This window comes from Osmerus mordax, chromosome 13 (assembly GCF_038355195.1).
Source record: "Osmerus mordax isolate fOsmMor3 chromosome 13, fOsmMor3.pri, whole genome shotgun sequence".
NCBI lineage: Eukaryota > Metazoa > Chordata > Actinopteri > Osmeriformes > Osmeridae > Osmerus > Osmerus mordax.
The window spans coordinates 7,918,301-7,935,503 of NC_090062.1; the positions used below are offsets into that span (position 1 = coordinate 7,918,301).

At 44.8% G+C, this 17,203-nt stretch overlaps 1 protein-coding gene across 1 annotated transcript in view; it reads right to left on the bottom strand.

Annotated features, from left to right (window-relative positions):
* The window catches only part of herc1 (HECT and RLD domain containing E3 ubiquitin protein ligase family member 1), a 45,870-nt gene extending 31,008 nt beyond the window's left edge, over nucleotides 1–14,862 (bottom strand). The window contains exons 1-22 of the mRNA XM_067248475.1: nucleotides 14,695–14,862; nucleotides 11,290–12,275; nucleotides 11,081–11,176; nucleotides 10,412–10,606; nucleotides 9,657–9,968; nucleotides 9,428–9,524; nucleotides 9,109–9,252; nucleotides 8,750–8,877; nucleotides 8,245–8,389; nucleotides 7,064–7,235; nucleotides 6,575–6,709; nucleotides 6,100–6,265; nucleotides 5,651–5,776; nucleotides 5,013–5,237; nucleotides 3,890–4,042; nucleotides 3,416–3,548; nucleotides 2,833–3,024; nucleotides 2,254–2,478; nucleotides 1,849–2,022; nucleotides 1,484–1,598; nucleotides 1,092–1,212; nucleotides 698–869 (exon numbers count right to left, since the gene is read on the bottom strand). Of these exons, the coding sequence (XP_067104576.1) occupies nucleotides 698–869; nucleotides 1,092–1,212; nucleotides 1,484–1,598; nucleotides 1,849–2,022; nucleotides 2,254–2,478; nucleotides 2,833–3,024; nucleotides 3,416–3,548; nucleotides 3,890–4,042; nucleotides 5,013–5,237; nucleotides 5,651–5,776; nucleotides 6,100–6,265; nucleotides 6,575–6,709; nucleotides 7,064–7,235; nucleotides 8,245–8,389; nucleotides 8,750–8,877; nucleotides 9,109–9,252; nucleotides 9,428–9,524; nucleotides 9,657–9,968; nucleotides 10,412–10,606; nucleotides 11,081–11,176; nucleotides 11,290–12,249 (4,186 nt within the window). The 5' untranslated portion in view covers nucleotides 12,250–12,275; nucleotides 14,695–14,862. The remainder of the gene's footprint in view (nucleotides 1–697; nucleotides 870–1,091; nucleotides 1,213–1,483; nucleotides 1,599–1,848; nucleotides 2,023–2,253; nucleotides 2,479–2,832; nucleotides 3,025–3,415; nucleotides 3,549–3,889; nucleotides 4,043–5,012; nucleotides 5,238–5,650; nucleotides 5,777–6,099; nucleotides 6,266–6,574; nucleotides 6,710–7,063; nucleotides 7,236–8,244; nucleotides 8,390–8,749; nucleotides 8,878–9,108; nucleotides 9,253–9,427; nucleotides 9,525–9,656; nucleotides 9,969–10,411; nucleotides 10,607–11,080; nucleotides 11,177–11,289; nucleotides 12,276–14,694) is intronic.
* Nucleotides 14,863–17,203: the final 2,341 nt, after the last annotated feature.

Sequence of the window (17,203 nt, forward strand, 5' to 3'; positions counted from 1 at the left end):
AAATCATTTTCAATAGATATCCAGTACACATATTGCATAGTGTACAATTGCCATTTCTAGTCAATATTTTAAAGTTCATGGTAAGTAGCTATTTAGCTTTCAGACAAGAGAACTGTGTCTACTTCAAATCCTCCCTCAACGGTACTGTGTCTTTAAGGTGTGAAAACATGATGAAAAGGGAGGGTTGGTTCAGAAGCATTTTCCAATCGTCTCCCCCCTCCTGAGCTTCCTAGAAAGATGATGACACATCCAGTCTAAACAAATAAAGCAATGCAGCCTCACATGGTGCAGCTACGACTGAAAGCTCTGTTCTCACGTTGCAGCTCGGCCACCGGGGTCACACAGTGGTGCTAGTAGTGGCCACGGCTGGTCGTTTGATAACCTTTTTACAAATCCAGTTGATTATTGCAAAAGAACATTCTATTTTTTGTGGGAGTATAAAGTCTGCTTTCTGCCCTGATGTTCCTGAAATCACAGACTTTATTTATTCTGAGATAGAACCATGCAGTTAATCCCAAGCAGTTGCGTAAAGTCAACGCATTCGCTCCATGTACAGTACACCGTACTCTACCAAAAAGTGGCGGTAGAATGATGATGTGCCAATGTTTAAATAACTTTTTTAATCACAATTCTTTTTAATAAAATAAAACACAATGTATATATGATTTGTTCTCAGGTTCAGTAAGAGTCTACTCACTTCCAGCCGTCATGACCTCATGCTCCCTCTCCTCCTCCTCCTCGTCCTGCTCCTGATGCCCCTCCTCCCTCTCCCGGTCTGCCCGCTCCTCCAACTCGGCCTCCTCGTCGATGGTCCGTGTGAACGAGTGCTCCTGGGGGTCCATCTCCAGGGAGTCTTGATTGTCAGAAATCTATGGATGGAGAGTGAGAACTTCTTCATTGCAAACAGGAATGACAGCCCCTCCACACATGCACTGCACTCCAAAAACAGGGTAAAAACCTGCTGACCAGTTGGTACAACACTTTTTCCATTGTAATTTTTTCCCCTTGTATGCTAAGCCTAAATGTGATGTAATTATTCATACTACACAAGTAGCTATAATTAGGGGAGCAGGCTGTAGTTGCTGACTCACCCGTCTCTCCCGCGAGGAGGAGCGGGTCTGGATCAGCTCCATGTTCTTGCAGGCCAGCAGGCGATTCCGCACCTTGTACACACTCCTGTAGACCTCGGCCAAGGTCTTGCAGGGCTGGTACCTGGTGGAGAGAACATACACATCCTCACACTTAGGCTCTCTTCTCCAGCTCTTAAAGCCTGGATCCTTTTAGAACCCTTTCAACCCAACAACCAGGGCTGCACAATGTAAATTTGCAAAAGGTCTGTACTATAAAACTGGTGTGTGAGTGACTGAATGAATGGGTACTTATATGAATGTATTAGTGCGTAAGTGTAGAAGAGCCAAAGTGTAGGTGTGTATGAGTGAGTCCATGTAGGGGTGTTTGAGAGTGTGCAGTAGCAGTCCTGTACCTTCCCTCTCCACAAGCTTGTCCCAGCAGACCAGTGTGCTTGAGCAGAGCAGCCAGCACGAACCTGGACACTGTGTCCAACAGGGACTCGTTGCTGAGAGAAGCATTGTCCCAATCTAGACACACAAACATAGGCCAGGAAAACCATGAGGATACATTCGATTTTTCAGTATCTTAGACCAATAAGACAGGACAGGATAGTGCAGAGCTATTCCTATTAGAGTCATATTTTAGTTGGAGTCCTGTCAGTCATTTATGTTTTTAAGGTGCTGAATCCATGTTGCTATCCAGCAAGATCACTTTTCCGTTAATGCTCTACTGCCGTACATCCTCAACCTCACATGAAGCTGTATGACTCCCACAGACCTTTGCTGACAGCGTAGTCCTGCATGTTGATCCAGAGGCTGTTGGTGGGTTCTTTGGTGGAGCCCAGAGCCAGGTCGACAAGGACGCTCATGTCGGGTCTCAAAGTGCAATCGAAAGGTTTCTGCTCCTCGTTACCAGAAAGGGCCACATCTAGCAGCGAGCTGATGCAGTTGTCTTAGTAGCATAGACAAAGAAACTAATATCAGCAAATCATGCACACAGAGGAGAACATTGACATGTATATACCTGCATGCCATGGATTCTTTCCTTACAGTGGTAACAACGTATGTACATTGTAGAGAAAGAAGTGGAACTTGCTGCATTGCAAGCACCTGCAATTCTAAATGAACGTAGGGCATTCTGCCGCACTGTGGAAGCTCTAAACCTAACCCAGGATCTCCATACCTAGCTGTGGGATGTCCATCTCCAGGCCATTGCTGAAGAGGGGGGTCTTGAGCCAGTAGGCGGTGTCCTGCTCCTCCAAGGAGGTGGGGGCTCCCTGCAGCATGCCCCCCAGGCAGCGGCCCACCAGCAGGGCAGCAGTACGCTCCAGATCCACCAGCCACACCCAGGACTGGGCAGGCTGGGCCAGGGGCACGCCTGCCGCGGGGTCCACAAAGTCTGGGGTGCCTAAGGCGCAAGCAGAAGGGTCGTGTGGGGCTTAGTGTTTATGTACTCAAGCACATAGAGAGAATGGCCTGGGAAAAGCTATATGCTTACAATAAAGATTGCTGGACTGGATCACTTGGGTAAAAAATTATAAGCCATTTCTAACATCAAAATGTTATTTAAATTCTTTCTCCACCATAGATATATTTAGGTACTGTATATTCAGTTGCAACTGTTACATATTTATAATCTTATTACGAAAAGATATAGGGATAAGGAGAAAAGAGAAAGAGCAAGCTGAAAGCGTAGCTCCTTAGTTTAGCATGTAGCTCTGATGCACTGGATCACATTATGTATTGTCCCCTGGTTCCTTACCGTGCAGGGGCCACTGCAGCTCCTGGTCCTCCAGGGGGGTGGCTGCGGGCAGCAGCCTGTTGAGACGGTCAAGAGGGGGCAGCAGGTCCAGCAGGTAGCCCAGCAGGGGCCGGGCCACGGACACCGGCAGCAACAGCAAGGAGTTGATGATCTGACATAGCATGCTGCCCGCCGCCGACACGTAGATCACATCTGGAGAGGAGGGGGGGAGGGGGGGGGGGGGGGGGGAGGAGAGAAACAGAGAAAGGTAATTGAACGACGACAGTAGTGTTCGTAGCCTCGTTTGAGTGATGTAGATGCGATGGGTGATGTGAATGGATCGTTATCGGAGGGAGGATTGACGACACGGGCGTGTCATGATTTATGGGCTTGCTCTTAAAGCCAATGATTGAATTCTCCTGTGACTGATAGCCAGGGTTAGGGTTGGAATACAAGTGGCACCAGACAGACTGAAGAGGGAGATAAAGGAATACGGAAACACAGACTGCAAGAGAGGACAGCAAAAGGATGCAGGCACGTGAGTAGCCCCCATAAGGGGAAAGTTCAGCGTTAGCAGGAGGGTGGCGAGGTAGCCCTGACCGACCTCGGAGCTTCTCCCTGACGCTGCCGTTCCAGGAGCTCTCCTTCAGCAGGGCGGCGGAGCGAGAGAAGATGTCGGTGGCGTGGGGCAGCAACAGCTGCAGGTGCTTGTGGAGAAGAGCCACGCTGCTGGAGTTCTGGGGGGGGGGGACGACAATGTCAGATCACAGAAGAAGAACAGATCACATGAAAAGCTCCTGTTCAACACTGCGTGAAGAGCAACTACACAGTTCAATGCAAGTAATGTGTGCATCAAAAGTCTGTGTTAATATGATGGCAGATAATATAACAGATGTATGCCAATCAAGTAATGTACAACACAAAAACAACATATTTAAGTAATGTTAGAATATATTTTCATAAATAATACATTTCACGCATCTTAATACAATCTCATTCAACAAATAAAATATAACGATAAAAACATAAAATCCATGTTATGGATGCTTATATCAGTATTAGTGTGTCTTTCCAGTACCTCCGTGACACAGTTGATGTGGCAGTAAGCCAGCAGCTGTTTCTGCAGGGAGCAGAGCAGCTCGTGGAGGTGGGCGGGCTGGCTGCTGTCTGACGAGGACGTCCCCTGCAGCAGCTTGTCACTATTCTTCTCCAGCTCACCAAACGCCTGATCCTGAAAGGTGCAAAAACACATCCCGATAAAATCAGACACACATGCAGACAGACAGACACACACACACAGTGACGCAGACAGACACACACACACAGTCATGAATCATGGAGGAAGAATCACAGACCATGAAGGATTTCCTCATCAATTTGCCCCACATATCACACAGCCATGAAGCCCATTATCACCAGTATATATTTACACTTGATGAGCCTCGTTCATTTACATAACGTTTATGTATTACACTTTCTAGAACCTCTATAGCTGTGTAAATGTGTGGGTTGGTCTATGCCGGGAGAACTGTGACTTGAGTCTGTCTGAGGTACTGGGCCAGGAATGGAGAGCTCAGATCCCAGCGGGTGATTGTGCATGCCTCATGCTCCTCTGTGTTGCTGCTGTCTGTGGTGGCTCCAGACTCAGGGGGAGGCGGAGAACTGAGGCTGGGGCACATGCCGAGTTCCTCCTTACAGGATTGTGTCTTGGAGAGGCACATAGGTCCTACACTTACAGGACCTGCAGTTTGTATCTATTATTGAATTAAAGAAAGTGTAGGGAATGATATGATGGAACGGAGGACATCGATCCTGCCAGCGAGTACGCCTGGTGTGTATTTACACATCACCGTGTAACATTAATATTGCTGGTAACAACTGTGGGGGAAATGGCACACGCGACAAGGTCACTAAAAGGAATTTGCAGTACAATGTAGCGTTCACTAGCTTCATGATCAGAATTCCTGATGAGTAGATGTGACTGTCTGGTGCATCTGACAAATGACCAGTCCAGAATTGATTACATTGGTCAATGCACATGGGCAGTCCCATTCACACCGATGGCGAGCATGCGTTTCTAGATTGGTGTGAAAGGGGTTTGAATAGGTAACTAAAGGATGTATAAACGAGTAACAATGGATAGATGAATGGGTCACAAATGGTGTAATAATAGGTAACAAAAGGACTGGACTGTAACTCACAGTGTAGAAGCCCAGGTTTCTCAGCAGGGTCTTCATGAGGATCTCTGCCAGGTGTGTGTCGGGGTGGCTGCCGGGCGAGCCATAGGGAGGGTCCGTGGGGAGGCCGAAACTGAGGCCCGCAGAAGAGAGACCCTCAGGGGCGTCGGGGGGCGAGCTGTAGCCTAGTAACGAGGCCACATGTGTGTGGTCCTGTAGGCTGGTCAAGATGATGTCCAGCTGCATTCTCTGGAGAGACACCCGCCAGTCACACAAACACAAAGTGCTGTCAGTCCTACTGCAGGTTCCAGAGGCTACAGCTAACATTCTCATTAAAAGCATCAGGTATGGTTATGGCAGCCTTGTTATGGCTTGGGACAGTCTGGCAACGGCTATGGTTAGGACGTTTTATGTATCACAAGGACCTTTTAAATACTGAATGTACCACCTAGTCTTACACACACATAATGTATCTATATTCTTATATATCTAAATCTATATACGATTTATATATATTATCTATATATATATATATATATATAATATATACATACATTTGTAATCGGGACACAGGTAACGTATATTGCATTGTCATTCCAGCATTCAGCACTAACAGGACTAAGCAGGCAGTGAAGCTCTGGCTGTGAGGCGACATATTGTACCTGTCCTTTGGAAAGGCTCTCCCATCTGTCGGGGCCTTGGGGCAGCAGAGAGTGGAGCAGCTCCATGCGCTCTCTCAGAGGAGGCAGCAGCATGGTGGCCCCCACAGACAGGGTCTCCATCACCGCCTGGTAAAACAGACATGCACACAATCAAGGGTCTGGCTCGCTGGGAGAGGGACACATGTATACATGGGGGAAGCCAGGCAGATCAATAGATACTTATTCACTAGTTACTTGTGAGGTTAGAAGTGCCAAACTCGAATATTGGCTTTAAGTAAGAAGGTAGGAAGGGGGATTGAATTCAATTAGTGGACATCAAATTACAAATCTATTTATACCCATGAAGCACTTGTTTCAGGTCTCCAAAGTAGACTAGCTTTAGCGTAATAAAGTTTACATCTGGAGCTTAGAGAAGGTGTGTGAGTTTGGGATCTTAAGCTGACACTGACCTCTTGAATCTCATCAGGCACAGAGGAGTCCATCAGTCTGAAGAGCAGGTTACGAAGGGGACGGGCCTGTCGCCCCAGGATACTGGTGGCCACACCCCCGGCCAGAGCCAAGGCCAGGTGATTGGACAACAACCGAAGGCAGAGTTTGAGGAAGTTGTGATGCTCCCTGTGAAATGAATAAACATGAATTACTGACACTGTAATTATGAACAAGGGATGTGCAAAACATCATAACAGTTCATTACCAAACCGATTTAAGAACCCTTCCACTTGGACTAAATAAAAAATCTCATGCAGTATGAGCTAGGTACAAATTAAAGCTATGGACAGGAAAAAACATATGAATGAAAACATGACAGCATGTATAATAATAGGCAATAAACTGCTAGTAAACTGTCTTCAAATCCCTTTTGGGGCTGAGTTGTGTGAATGACAGCTGCTGTAGGGGAACACCACGCTCTGAAGGCTGGCTCACCTGGAGGAGGGGAAAGGGAGGGGGGGCACCTCACTATTGATGCCATCGCAGTAGCGCTCCAGGAACGAGCGCAGGTGGGAAAAGGTACTTTCTTCGAGGTCCACGCAGTAGGGCCTGTGCCAAGCCACCACTTGCCTGTCAATAGAACAGAAACAGGAAAACAGGAAGATCATTTCACTGACTTTAATATTTGAGACATGACCTTATCTTTATCAGAATTGCATATTTATGTCCTTAGTCCTGAAGGAATTCTTGGATGTACTCATTGAACCCATTACATCATATTCGGCGTATTGTTGCCATGAACTGGACACTGAGAATTTTACAATATCCACAGACGAAAAAAAAGAGACATTACCTAACCTCTGACATTAGGTAACACACACAGAGGCCTGGGGTTGTGACATAAGAGAGTGAGTCGAAACTTCCCCCTGGACGACCCTCAGCCAAAAGGATGAGTGGTGGAGTCTAAAGTCTGGTGCTACTGACCTGTCCCTGGGCAGTGCTGTCCATGCCAGGCTGTGGGAGGTGCCGGCTGAGATCTGCTGAATGGCCACCCCATCCAAACCCACCACCTTCTTTGGCTTGGTGATGGGCCCTGTGGAGTTGCCCTGGCCACACTGGCCCATGGAGTTGTTTCCCCAAGCGTACACTTCATTGTCTAGCGACATAACACACATTTCAATTGTGAAAAATAATGATGATGCCATTTCAATATACAGGACAGTTGGATGAGTGAATCCACGTGGATATATTCATGGATGTTAAAAAAGTGCTGTATGGAATTTTTTGTAAAAATACAAATGTAGAGATTCAAAATTATATAGAAAGTGTATATTTTGGGGTTCTACATTTCCTTCAGGTATGCAGGGGTCTATATTTGCATTATTTGTAGTATACTTTGCTCACAAAGTAGTGAAACTCTGAAAGTCACCAAGTTCACTGTGTCATTATTTGTTCAGTTCAGAAGGCCAAAAAGTTACACATTACCCTCAAGTTAATCCCATGTAAATGTAATGATGTCACTTGTGACAACTCTGTCCTCACATTGACAGAACCTGCTTTACAAACACTAGTATGTAAAGCAGGTATGTTTATAAATTAAGATTATAGAGATTCATATTTGTATTTGGCCAGTGGCACCAAGGATATCCAAAATATGCAGTTTAAACTGCAACCGTTTAGAAGAGCACGTAAACAGTCATGTTTCAATTATGACTAGCAAAGTAAAGAGAAAGAGTTGAAATTAAGAGTTCATTGAAGCTAGCAACTTTACATTTGAATCTCCCCCATTTGTATTCTTCCTGATGGTGCAGTGTGTCATTATATGGCTAACTGTGTGATGGATGTTACCTTTATGATAAACATTGTGGTTACCTTTTCAGTTGAATGTTATGGCTACCTTATTCAAATAAATTATATGGCTACCATTCTAATGAATGACATGGCTACTTTTATGATGAATGTTTTAGCCACCTTTATGATGAATATTATTGCCATCTTGTGGATTAATATTATGGATAGTGGATACCTCTAGGTATGATGGATGTTATGATGAATGTTATGACTACCTTTTTGGATGAATGTCACGGCTACCTTTTAATCAATCATATGGCTACCTTTCTGATGAATGATATGGCTACCTTTGAGATGAATCCTGCTCTCTTTACCGTGTGAAAGAGCCAAGCAGTGGCTGTCGCCTATGGAGATGTCCACCACTCTGGTGGTAGCCAGCTCCTCGATCAGCTTCGGTCTGAGGGCCGTGGCTTCAGAGGAGCCGCAGCCCAGACAGGCACCACAGCCCCACGCATACACCTGAAACACACAGCAGGGCAAGAAATCCTAAACAGTGACTTCAAAACCAAAAATACTTGCACATGAAGATTAGAAACAAGTTTGCAAATCGGGCTTTTTAAGAGCAGAAGAGTGCACAGAAGGTATAAGTCTAACTGCAGCATGTCAATGTGCTCTAAACACAACTACAAAGTATGTATATACAATCTGTATCTACAATAAATCACTATAAGCTTCCTTCTCACACCCAAACATCGACTTGAGAAATTCCATCAAAAATTCCAGCAGTGCTACTGCCCTCTCCCCCGATACCCAGCCCCTTCCCATGCACAGCTGGCAGTGGTGCCGTTATTGTGGCCGATTTCAGAAACTAGGACATACCTGTCCTGTGGAAGTCAGCGCCAGGGACGATTGGCTTCCAGCACACACTTTCCTGATGAACATGCCCTGCAAGGCCTCCACCACTTTGGGCTTGTACACACGGTTTGTATCACCATGACCAAGTTTCCCTGCAGTAGACGGGAGCACATCCAGTACTTTGAGTTCTGGCACAGTTTCAGATGTTAGTTAAGAGTTAGAAGTTCAAGGTGGTTGTGTTTTAGAATGGTAGTTCCACTCTCCATTACAGCATGATAATTCCACCAGAGGATATCACATCTTGACATGCATGTTAGTTGCATAAGCATTGACTATTAATACAGATGAATAGTCTTGGAAGGAAGACTTGTGACTTCGCTCACCGTTGTCCCCTCCTCCGAAGGACCACACGGTGCGCCCGTCCTTCGACAGAGCGATGGTGTGCGAGCTCCCACACGACACCTCGCCCACGTTGCTGATGTCTTTCACCAGAGTAGGAATGTTTCTACTGTTGCTGTCACCGTGACCTGCACACACACACAAAATAGACTGTGAACACGGGGAATTGAACATGTCAGCACGTCGACGTGTATATCAATATAGCCTTCTGAGTTGTCCGTGGTGTTACAGTACATCTGGTAACTGTAAGTGATGACTGAAAATGGGTTGCCAGCAGCATGCCAGCTGCCATGCAAGTGTTACCTAATCTCCCAAAATCTCCTTCACCCCACGTGTAGAGCTCTCCATCCTCACTGACCGCAGCGCTGTGTCTGTAGCCAGCGGACACACACACCACCACCTGCACACCACACACACACTTTCAATACGACCCACTTTCAAATCTGCGGTGAACTCACATTACCATTATAAGAAAGTGTTCTGTGCATTCGATGGTGCTGCAGGGGTATGGTGCGGGGGGGGGTCAACCTACCTTTCCCTGCAGGGGGCCCTGAATGAGTTTGGGGTACTTTTGCGTGGAGCTGTTCCCATGACCCAGCTTGCCGTAGTCGCCGTCCCCCCAGCTGAACACCTCCCCCTCCGTGGTAAAGGCCAGCGTGTGGCCGTCCGAGCCCTTTGAAGACGACACCTTCTTGATGGCACGGTGGGGTTCGAAGGTCAGCTTCTTGAGCGTGGATTGGTTGTTGGAATCACCCAGGCCCAGGCGGCCGTAGCTGCCCTTGCCGCAGGCGCGGACTGAGCCGTCGGATGAGATGACAAAGGTGCAGTACTGGCCAGCCTCGATCTGACACCCATCAATAAGTACAGGGATGAGTTGCTATGAGTTTGGCTGGCTTCACAAAAACTCACCTGCTTCACTGTTTAACTTCCCCATGTTAACCTCGATAAACTAGAATATCTGAAAGGCTAAGAAGGAAATAGTTTCCTTTTATATTTCCCACATATATCAACAGTGTGTATCAACAGTGTATTTCAACAGTGCAAATAAAACCATGATTCATTAAGACATTTTTCCATGAGAATTTAGACCCCAGAGTCTGAAAGCCAACACTATTCCTCCAACAGGAAATGTTGCACTACATTGTGAAATCTAGGTGCAGCCGCACAATAGCACATGCAGCCAAGGTGCAGAAAGAAATCACAAAAACGACACAAATCCCCAACCCAGACATAAGACAGACATTGATCAGGTCTTGGGGAACATTACAGACCTTTTCTGTTGCTTACCGTCTGAGCATCGGCAAAGCTTGGTGCCAGTTTGGGCTGCAGAATCTTCTCCTGGGTGCCTTCGACCAGTTGGTGGCTACTATTGCTGCCCCACACGTACACCTCACAGGTTTCTGACACCATGGGCGCCTCACCTGTCTGGATACTATCTGGGCTGGCGCAGGTGCGGGAGTAGTCAGATGCCATCCTGCATACCTGAAGGAAAAAGGGGTCAAGCTGTAAACAGAGGTGTTGGCACTGTCATCCGTTATCAAAAGGACAGATACCAGACAATCTAAACACAACATTAAACCTGGTTGGCGAGGGAAACCAGGGACTGTGTTTCCTGTTGAGTCCTGTTTTGATGATGTTTCAGAAGACAAGGAACCAAAATAACTGGTTAAAGTCTACCACCTTTAAAGCATACACCCAATCTCATCAGGGCTCATGATGTTTTTTGCTGTTGTTTTATTTATATTTTTGTTTTTGGTAATATACATTTGGCCATTTTCTTTTAAGTTAAGTCAGGGGCCCTTTTCCCTGACTTTTCTATAACTCTCCAGGTTTTTCCTTTAATGTGAAGGAGGAGAGTACAGCAAACGTCGTCATTGTGGATGTTGTACATTAATAGGAGATGCCACTCACTAATGCACAGGGTCTGAACAGTGAAATACCACATGAGTGTCTTACCTCTTCGAACAGACAGAGTGCTGCCTCATAGAGTGAGCACAGGCCATCAGATGTGCGTGTGGGTTCTCTCCACTGACTGCGATCCGCTGAGGAACCCTGAGACAGTCACACAGAGAATATTTTTTGATTATTGTTCTATAAGCTTGTAAAAAACCCTCAAAGACACTCTAAACCCGAGGTGGATATACAATGGTTTACTGAGGACTTACCAAAGAGCGTCTCATCTGCATCAGGATATTCATGAAGCAGTCATATCCAATAAGCCCTTCCTGGTTCTGCACAACCTTGCTCTTCTCCATGGTGCTGACCAATGCTGCTGCAGCCAAAGCCATCTCAATCCACTCCAGCAGGTAGCGCAGTGAGCCCCTCTGGGCAGCCAGGCCCAGCAACAGCTCTGAAGCCAGCCTCCTGCCCAAAATGTCTGCCCCGGAATTTGGCATGGTCACTCCTTTGAGGAAAGTGGTGACCTGGGCCAAGCAGTCGAGGCCCATGGGAGGGATCTTGCTTTCGTTAGCTAAAGACAAGGGTGGGAGGGAGCTGACCACGTCAATGGCAGTGTGGATGACGTCATTACAGAGATTGAGGCCTCCTCCTACTCCAACGCCGCCTCCGTTGGGGGCAGGTAGGGGCGGCATCATCCAGCTTTGGCGCAGGAGGGCAAAGAGCAGGCTGAGGCCCGTGCGCACACCCATCTCAATGAGGGCGTCAGTGCTGGAGCGCGGCCGCTCGTTGACAGAGTGGAGGTCGGCTGAGCCTGAGGTGTTCTCGGGCGAGTGCTGCTGCTGCTTGACTTTTCCCTTGTCGTGGTACTTGTTAGAGAGGGCATAGAAGATGCGCTGGAGAACCAGCAGACGCTTACGCAGGGCGGCAGCAAAGGGGGAGTCGGAGCACACCATCTTGGCCAAGGCCAGCTGGCTGCTGAGCAGTGCATCGAGGTAGTGCTCCTGCTCATCGCTGGACAGAGACTCACGCTCAAAATCAGGAAGCTGGGGGCCCTTGAGGCACAGCACCTGCTGGGGAAGCAGCACCACTTCTTTGTTGGTCAGCAGCTTGGAGTAGAGAACAGAGACGCCCTCGCGTGTGGCGATGGACTCGCTGTCCTCCGTAATCCATGAGCTGTTCAGGTGCTCCAGCCATTTGAGCTTCACTGGAGGGATCATCAGAGCCATGGCACGTCACTCTGGGGCCATCAGTCCTGGGCAAAATCCAGGGGTGGAATACCAAAGTTTAGGCCATCAGATAGGCTAATCTCTAAAATCAACAAAGGAACATACTGAAGCAATACTTAAACTCTATTAATATACTAATGTACTCTCATAACTAAGAACACTGTTGGGCCTTATTCAAAGAAATAGCAGCAAAGCTATTAATTGTAGGCTAATAATGTTAACACAGGCTAATTATGTGCCCCAGTTTTAGCCTACAACTCATCCTATCATTTTAGAGATTCACAAGCCATTTCAAATGACAAAAAAAGGCCAAAAAAGCATAACTATGACAGGAATCCAACAGCCCAGAAAAGAACAAAAACTGATGAGCATGTTCAAGATAATAAATGGTCAAACTCCACACTGCAGTTAAACCATTCATTTGACATTAAACAATAACTTTTACTGTGTGTAGCTTTTCTATCTTTCCATGGGACATCGTGTCAATCATAACAGGTAAACATGAACTGAGATAGTAATAAACCTGAGCTAAATGACAGAAAATATTTACAAATTTACTGTAAATGATAATTTTACAGGTATTTCAACATGATTTTAAATTGATCATTAACCTGTTTTATCTAGCTGATGGCATGTTGCAAAAGTAGGTCATCCATCTGAAACTGATTATGAGAAAAGACTTCTCCTTAACATGCTGACTATGCAATCAAACTATCTGGACACACATTAGAAACTAACCAACTGTAGCCTATACTAAGTTCCCTGAACACAACGCTATTTGCATTTCATACACACAAACTATTGGACAAAATGCATTTACCATTTAATGATGCATACAAATGTTGTTTTTGTCTACAGACACAAGTGTACTGAATTAATTTCATAGCCTAACTCTCCAGGAGTGACAGTGCATTTTCCCCCTGCTGCATTATTAACACATAGCCTAGCCTTAGGCTATCTGTGTACGTTGTGGTACCGTCATGTCAGGCCAAGGGTCTGTTGGTTGGAGAAGGATCTGGTATATCTGGTAATAGAACGCTTGCTTGGTGCATTGAAGAAACAATCCAGGGACATTAACTCCCTGAAGACAATGTAAGAAAGAGGGGGAAGTCTGCAACTATCTCACCATCGCCAAATGGTTCTGCAAATTTTGAATTTGCATCATGAAATGCACTTGCAAGTTAACATTTAACTCAGAAAGGCTTTTTCCATAGTAGGAATTTCTCAACCACAGTCATTATATTCTAAAAAGGAAATAATTCAGTCATAGGTAGCTTTTCTATTAACCCTAGCATATTCCACAGCTGCAAGAGCTGACAAAACACAAGCCTTTGCACACACAGATTTAAAGACAGGGTAATATGCTGCCTGACATCTATCCAAATATCCCATGCGGACAGTATATAGTAAGCAAAGGCATCATGGTTCATTACTCCCAACATTGTTTATAAGTTAACCTTGCCAATGTTTAGCCTAACCAGTTTTTATTCTTGACACTTAAGCAGGACCTGTAGCTTATTAGATCTTGCTTTGCAAACAGATAGTACTCGATATTAAAGTAATTTAGAAGCTAGGTAAAAAAAATGATATGTTGGATAGTTGAATAACTACCAATACTGTACTCTTCTGCACCAGGTGGGCTTGCATAATTGGCAGGTCTTCTAGCTAGCCACAACCGATTTAATTGTTGCTAACGTAAAGCTTTGGAGCCATTAGTCAGCAACTCGACACTGAACCAAAGGGGTTAGCCAGTCATCTAGCTGGAAGTGGCAACTATGCAACTGACGTTAGCTCACGAGCAACTAGATTATATGGTGTGTTTGCCAGAAACAGTACAGTACTGTAGCTGGCTAGTTTTGTAACACTACGCTACCTAGTTCAACTAATAGTTTTTTCATAGCTAACTGGTTAGAAGAGCTAGATAGCCGGGTAGCTACACAGTATGTGGTTGAGTGCTTCTCTGAAAGCTTTGTTTGCTAGCTGTGCTTGATACTAGATATTTCTAGTAGACAGCTACAGTACTAACCTAGTAGTATCTGACTGATTCCTCTAAAATTGCTGCTAGTGCTGGTCGTAGCCTAGCTACCTGGTTAGCCGGTGGCTAGTTAGCCAGTAAGTACAAGCAGCTGCAGCCAACACGGATCATACACATAGCATACGTTCAATACATATAGGAGTGCCCAATCTGTATGCTACTTCACCAAGCTGACAGGCACGCCACACCACACTGTTCAATAATAAACAGACAGCAACTGATAACACTAGCGGGTTAAGTAAAACGGAATGGCAGGTTGCACCTAGCTACAACAAAAATTGCTGTTACCTAGCTATAGCCAGCTCGTAAACAAACTATCTACCTAGCTAACTAGCATAGCTTGCTAGCACTACCAGTTAGTAGTGAGATCCGTTTGCAGAGATTCAGATTCGAAGCGTTGCTTAGCTTACCATCAACTGTCAAAGGCCTCCGTGGTGCCAGCTACATACAACTAATCTTCATTGCATGGTAGAAATAATTCCAGTATCCTTTGTTGTAATACTTCACAGGCTTATCTTTTGATGCTTTTGTTTATGCCAACTGAACAAATAAGGGCTCAGTCAATCAGGGATAGGTTTCCATATCCCCACCTCTCAGTTCCTGCACCTTCCACTGCAATGAATTCAGACAAGAGGTTCACTCCCAACCCTAGCCAGAGAACCCCAGCCCTAGGGCGCAGTGAGCCAGTGACGTGTTCCTGTGCATGTCTTCTGTATTAACATAGTGCCACTGCATATTTGTCCAGTGGACATGACAACTCAAAAAACAATGGTGGGAAGAGGAGCATCCACGGAATACTTAGTGTACTCTATCTTTTCCCCACCATATTTTGCCCCCGTAAGTTAATCACACGTCTTGACAAATGGATTAATGCATGAGATGTAATGCATCTCCAAAAATGTCCAAGCTTTTCCTTCGGAGTTGAAAATGGAATTGCATGAGCCACAGCAAAATGTATGTTTTGAATGTAATCGTTTGATCCACCGCTTTACATAGTATTCCTTGCGGGGCAACTTCCAAACTTTTTGTACTTTTTTGTTGTACATTGGTCAATTATAATAATACATCAATAATAATAAAAAGGTAATTAAAAAGCTAACTATCTTAGAATGTATTGCAAATCAATGAAGGTGTATCATGTTACAGTGCAAAGAGTGAAGGTAAGAATATTAAGCAAACATAGTGGAAGGGGAATCCGTTGTAGTTATCTGGGCAGTGCAGAGACAACGACGGGCCCAGTTTGGGAATATCTACTCATGCACTTGCAGTTAGAGTAGTTTAGCCCCCAGACTGTAGTGTGTAACAGACTAGGCCAGGGCATTGGCTAGTTTATGTTCATAGTATATGCTGCCCCCTAGAGATCATCCTTACATTTCACATGTCAACATGTATTTATTCATTTTGAATACATTTAAATAACTTTGTTTCACAGTTCTTGGCACACGACAAGTGTGTGAAAAACAAATGCTTCTATTTTAACATATTGAAAGGTGAGCAGCTAACCCTCCATTAGCTGACCCAGAAGACCTTAAATTGTTAGTTAACATGTATAGTTTTTGAAGGTGTTGAGCTTTGATTTTACTCACCGTACATTCTTTCAATATCGTTTTAAATCTTACAATAGCTCAGTGAGAACAGTAGATGTTAGTCAAATGTTCCAGTTTTTACATATGCATGATTGTATAATCACTATAGTGGGCAAAGCATCTCTTTTGTTGACCTTATCCTTTAGGAGGAGAGTCTTATTGCAAAGTGCAAACTAAATCAGCTAACACAATTAGACATGGGGGGCACATGATGTTAGGAGGAATCTCCTTGGTTGTCCCATGCCATTCATATACAGGACTCATTGATCTGGCATTTCTCAGAGTAAACAAAAAGATAGGCATAAGAAGAAGTAATTTAACACATTATTGTATTGTAACTTCTACACACATCGTTACTGATCAATATTTGAAAAAAAATCAAATGGGTGAACATATTCATTTGCAAACAAGACAGTTATTGGGTGTTCATTTGCAGTGTTTCTTTCTATTTCAAGAGAAGAGTACAAATTAGGTAAGTAAAATGTTCAATATTTGGTCCTTTACATGTTGGCTGGTTTTGTTGCTTAACAATGTGTCATCCACATTTCATTGACTGTTGCTTTTTGTCTCACAGAGTTTCTGAAACAGTTGAAAGTATCGAGCCAGGCAGACAGAGAGACCCACAAAGTAATACATTTAGTGACAGAGGTGCTCCACCACAGGAAAAAGTGAATGGAATAGCAATTTTTGTCCCACAACCTAATCAAGATGTCATCCGAATTGGATTATGGAGTATTTGTATGCTATAAGGCCATTGCTCTCTCTGCCCAACAAATGCCCACAAAGTGCTTTGTCAGACAGAGGTATGCTGCCTTATCCATTCCATGTTCCAAAACTTTGGCCACTCAGTAAAATATCAGTGAATGAGTGAGATGGAATGTAGCTTTTCTGTGTTGATTTCAGGAGGTGCTGCTCCTATTTCTTGTTGTGGGTCTTCTTTTCCTGGTCTCCTCATCCTCTTGGTCACTCTCATAGTTTCTCTGCAACAGAACTGTATACATCACATCTCTCTTCTCAGGCTCTCACACCAGCTTGCCACATTTAGCAACACCTACTGACCCAGTCCTGGAGATTGGAGCCAAATTGGGGGCTTTGTGCAAAACGTATCTCAAGAAATGCTATAGAAAAAAATAATGGAGGTTTAACTTATTATTGATTACAATAGGTTATTAACTGTAACTGTAAACACTTGACAATATGTGAAATGTACCATTCTAAAAATGCTACAATTTCAAACCAAATCTATTGTTAAAATATTTGCTGGATTTTCCTGTAGGTTTTAACATCTGTAACTTTGGAACACGTTCCATTATTTATAGGTCCAGATACTGAA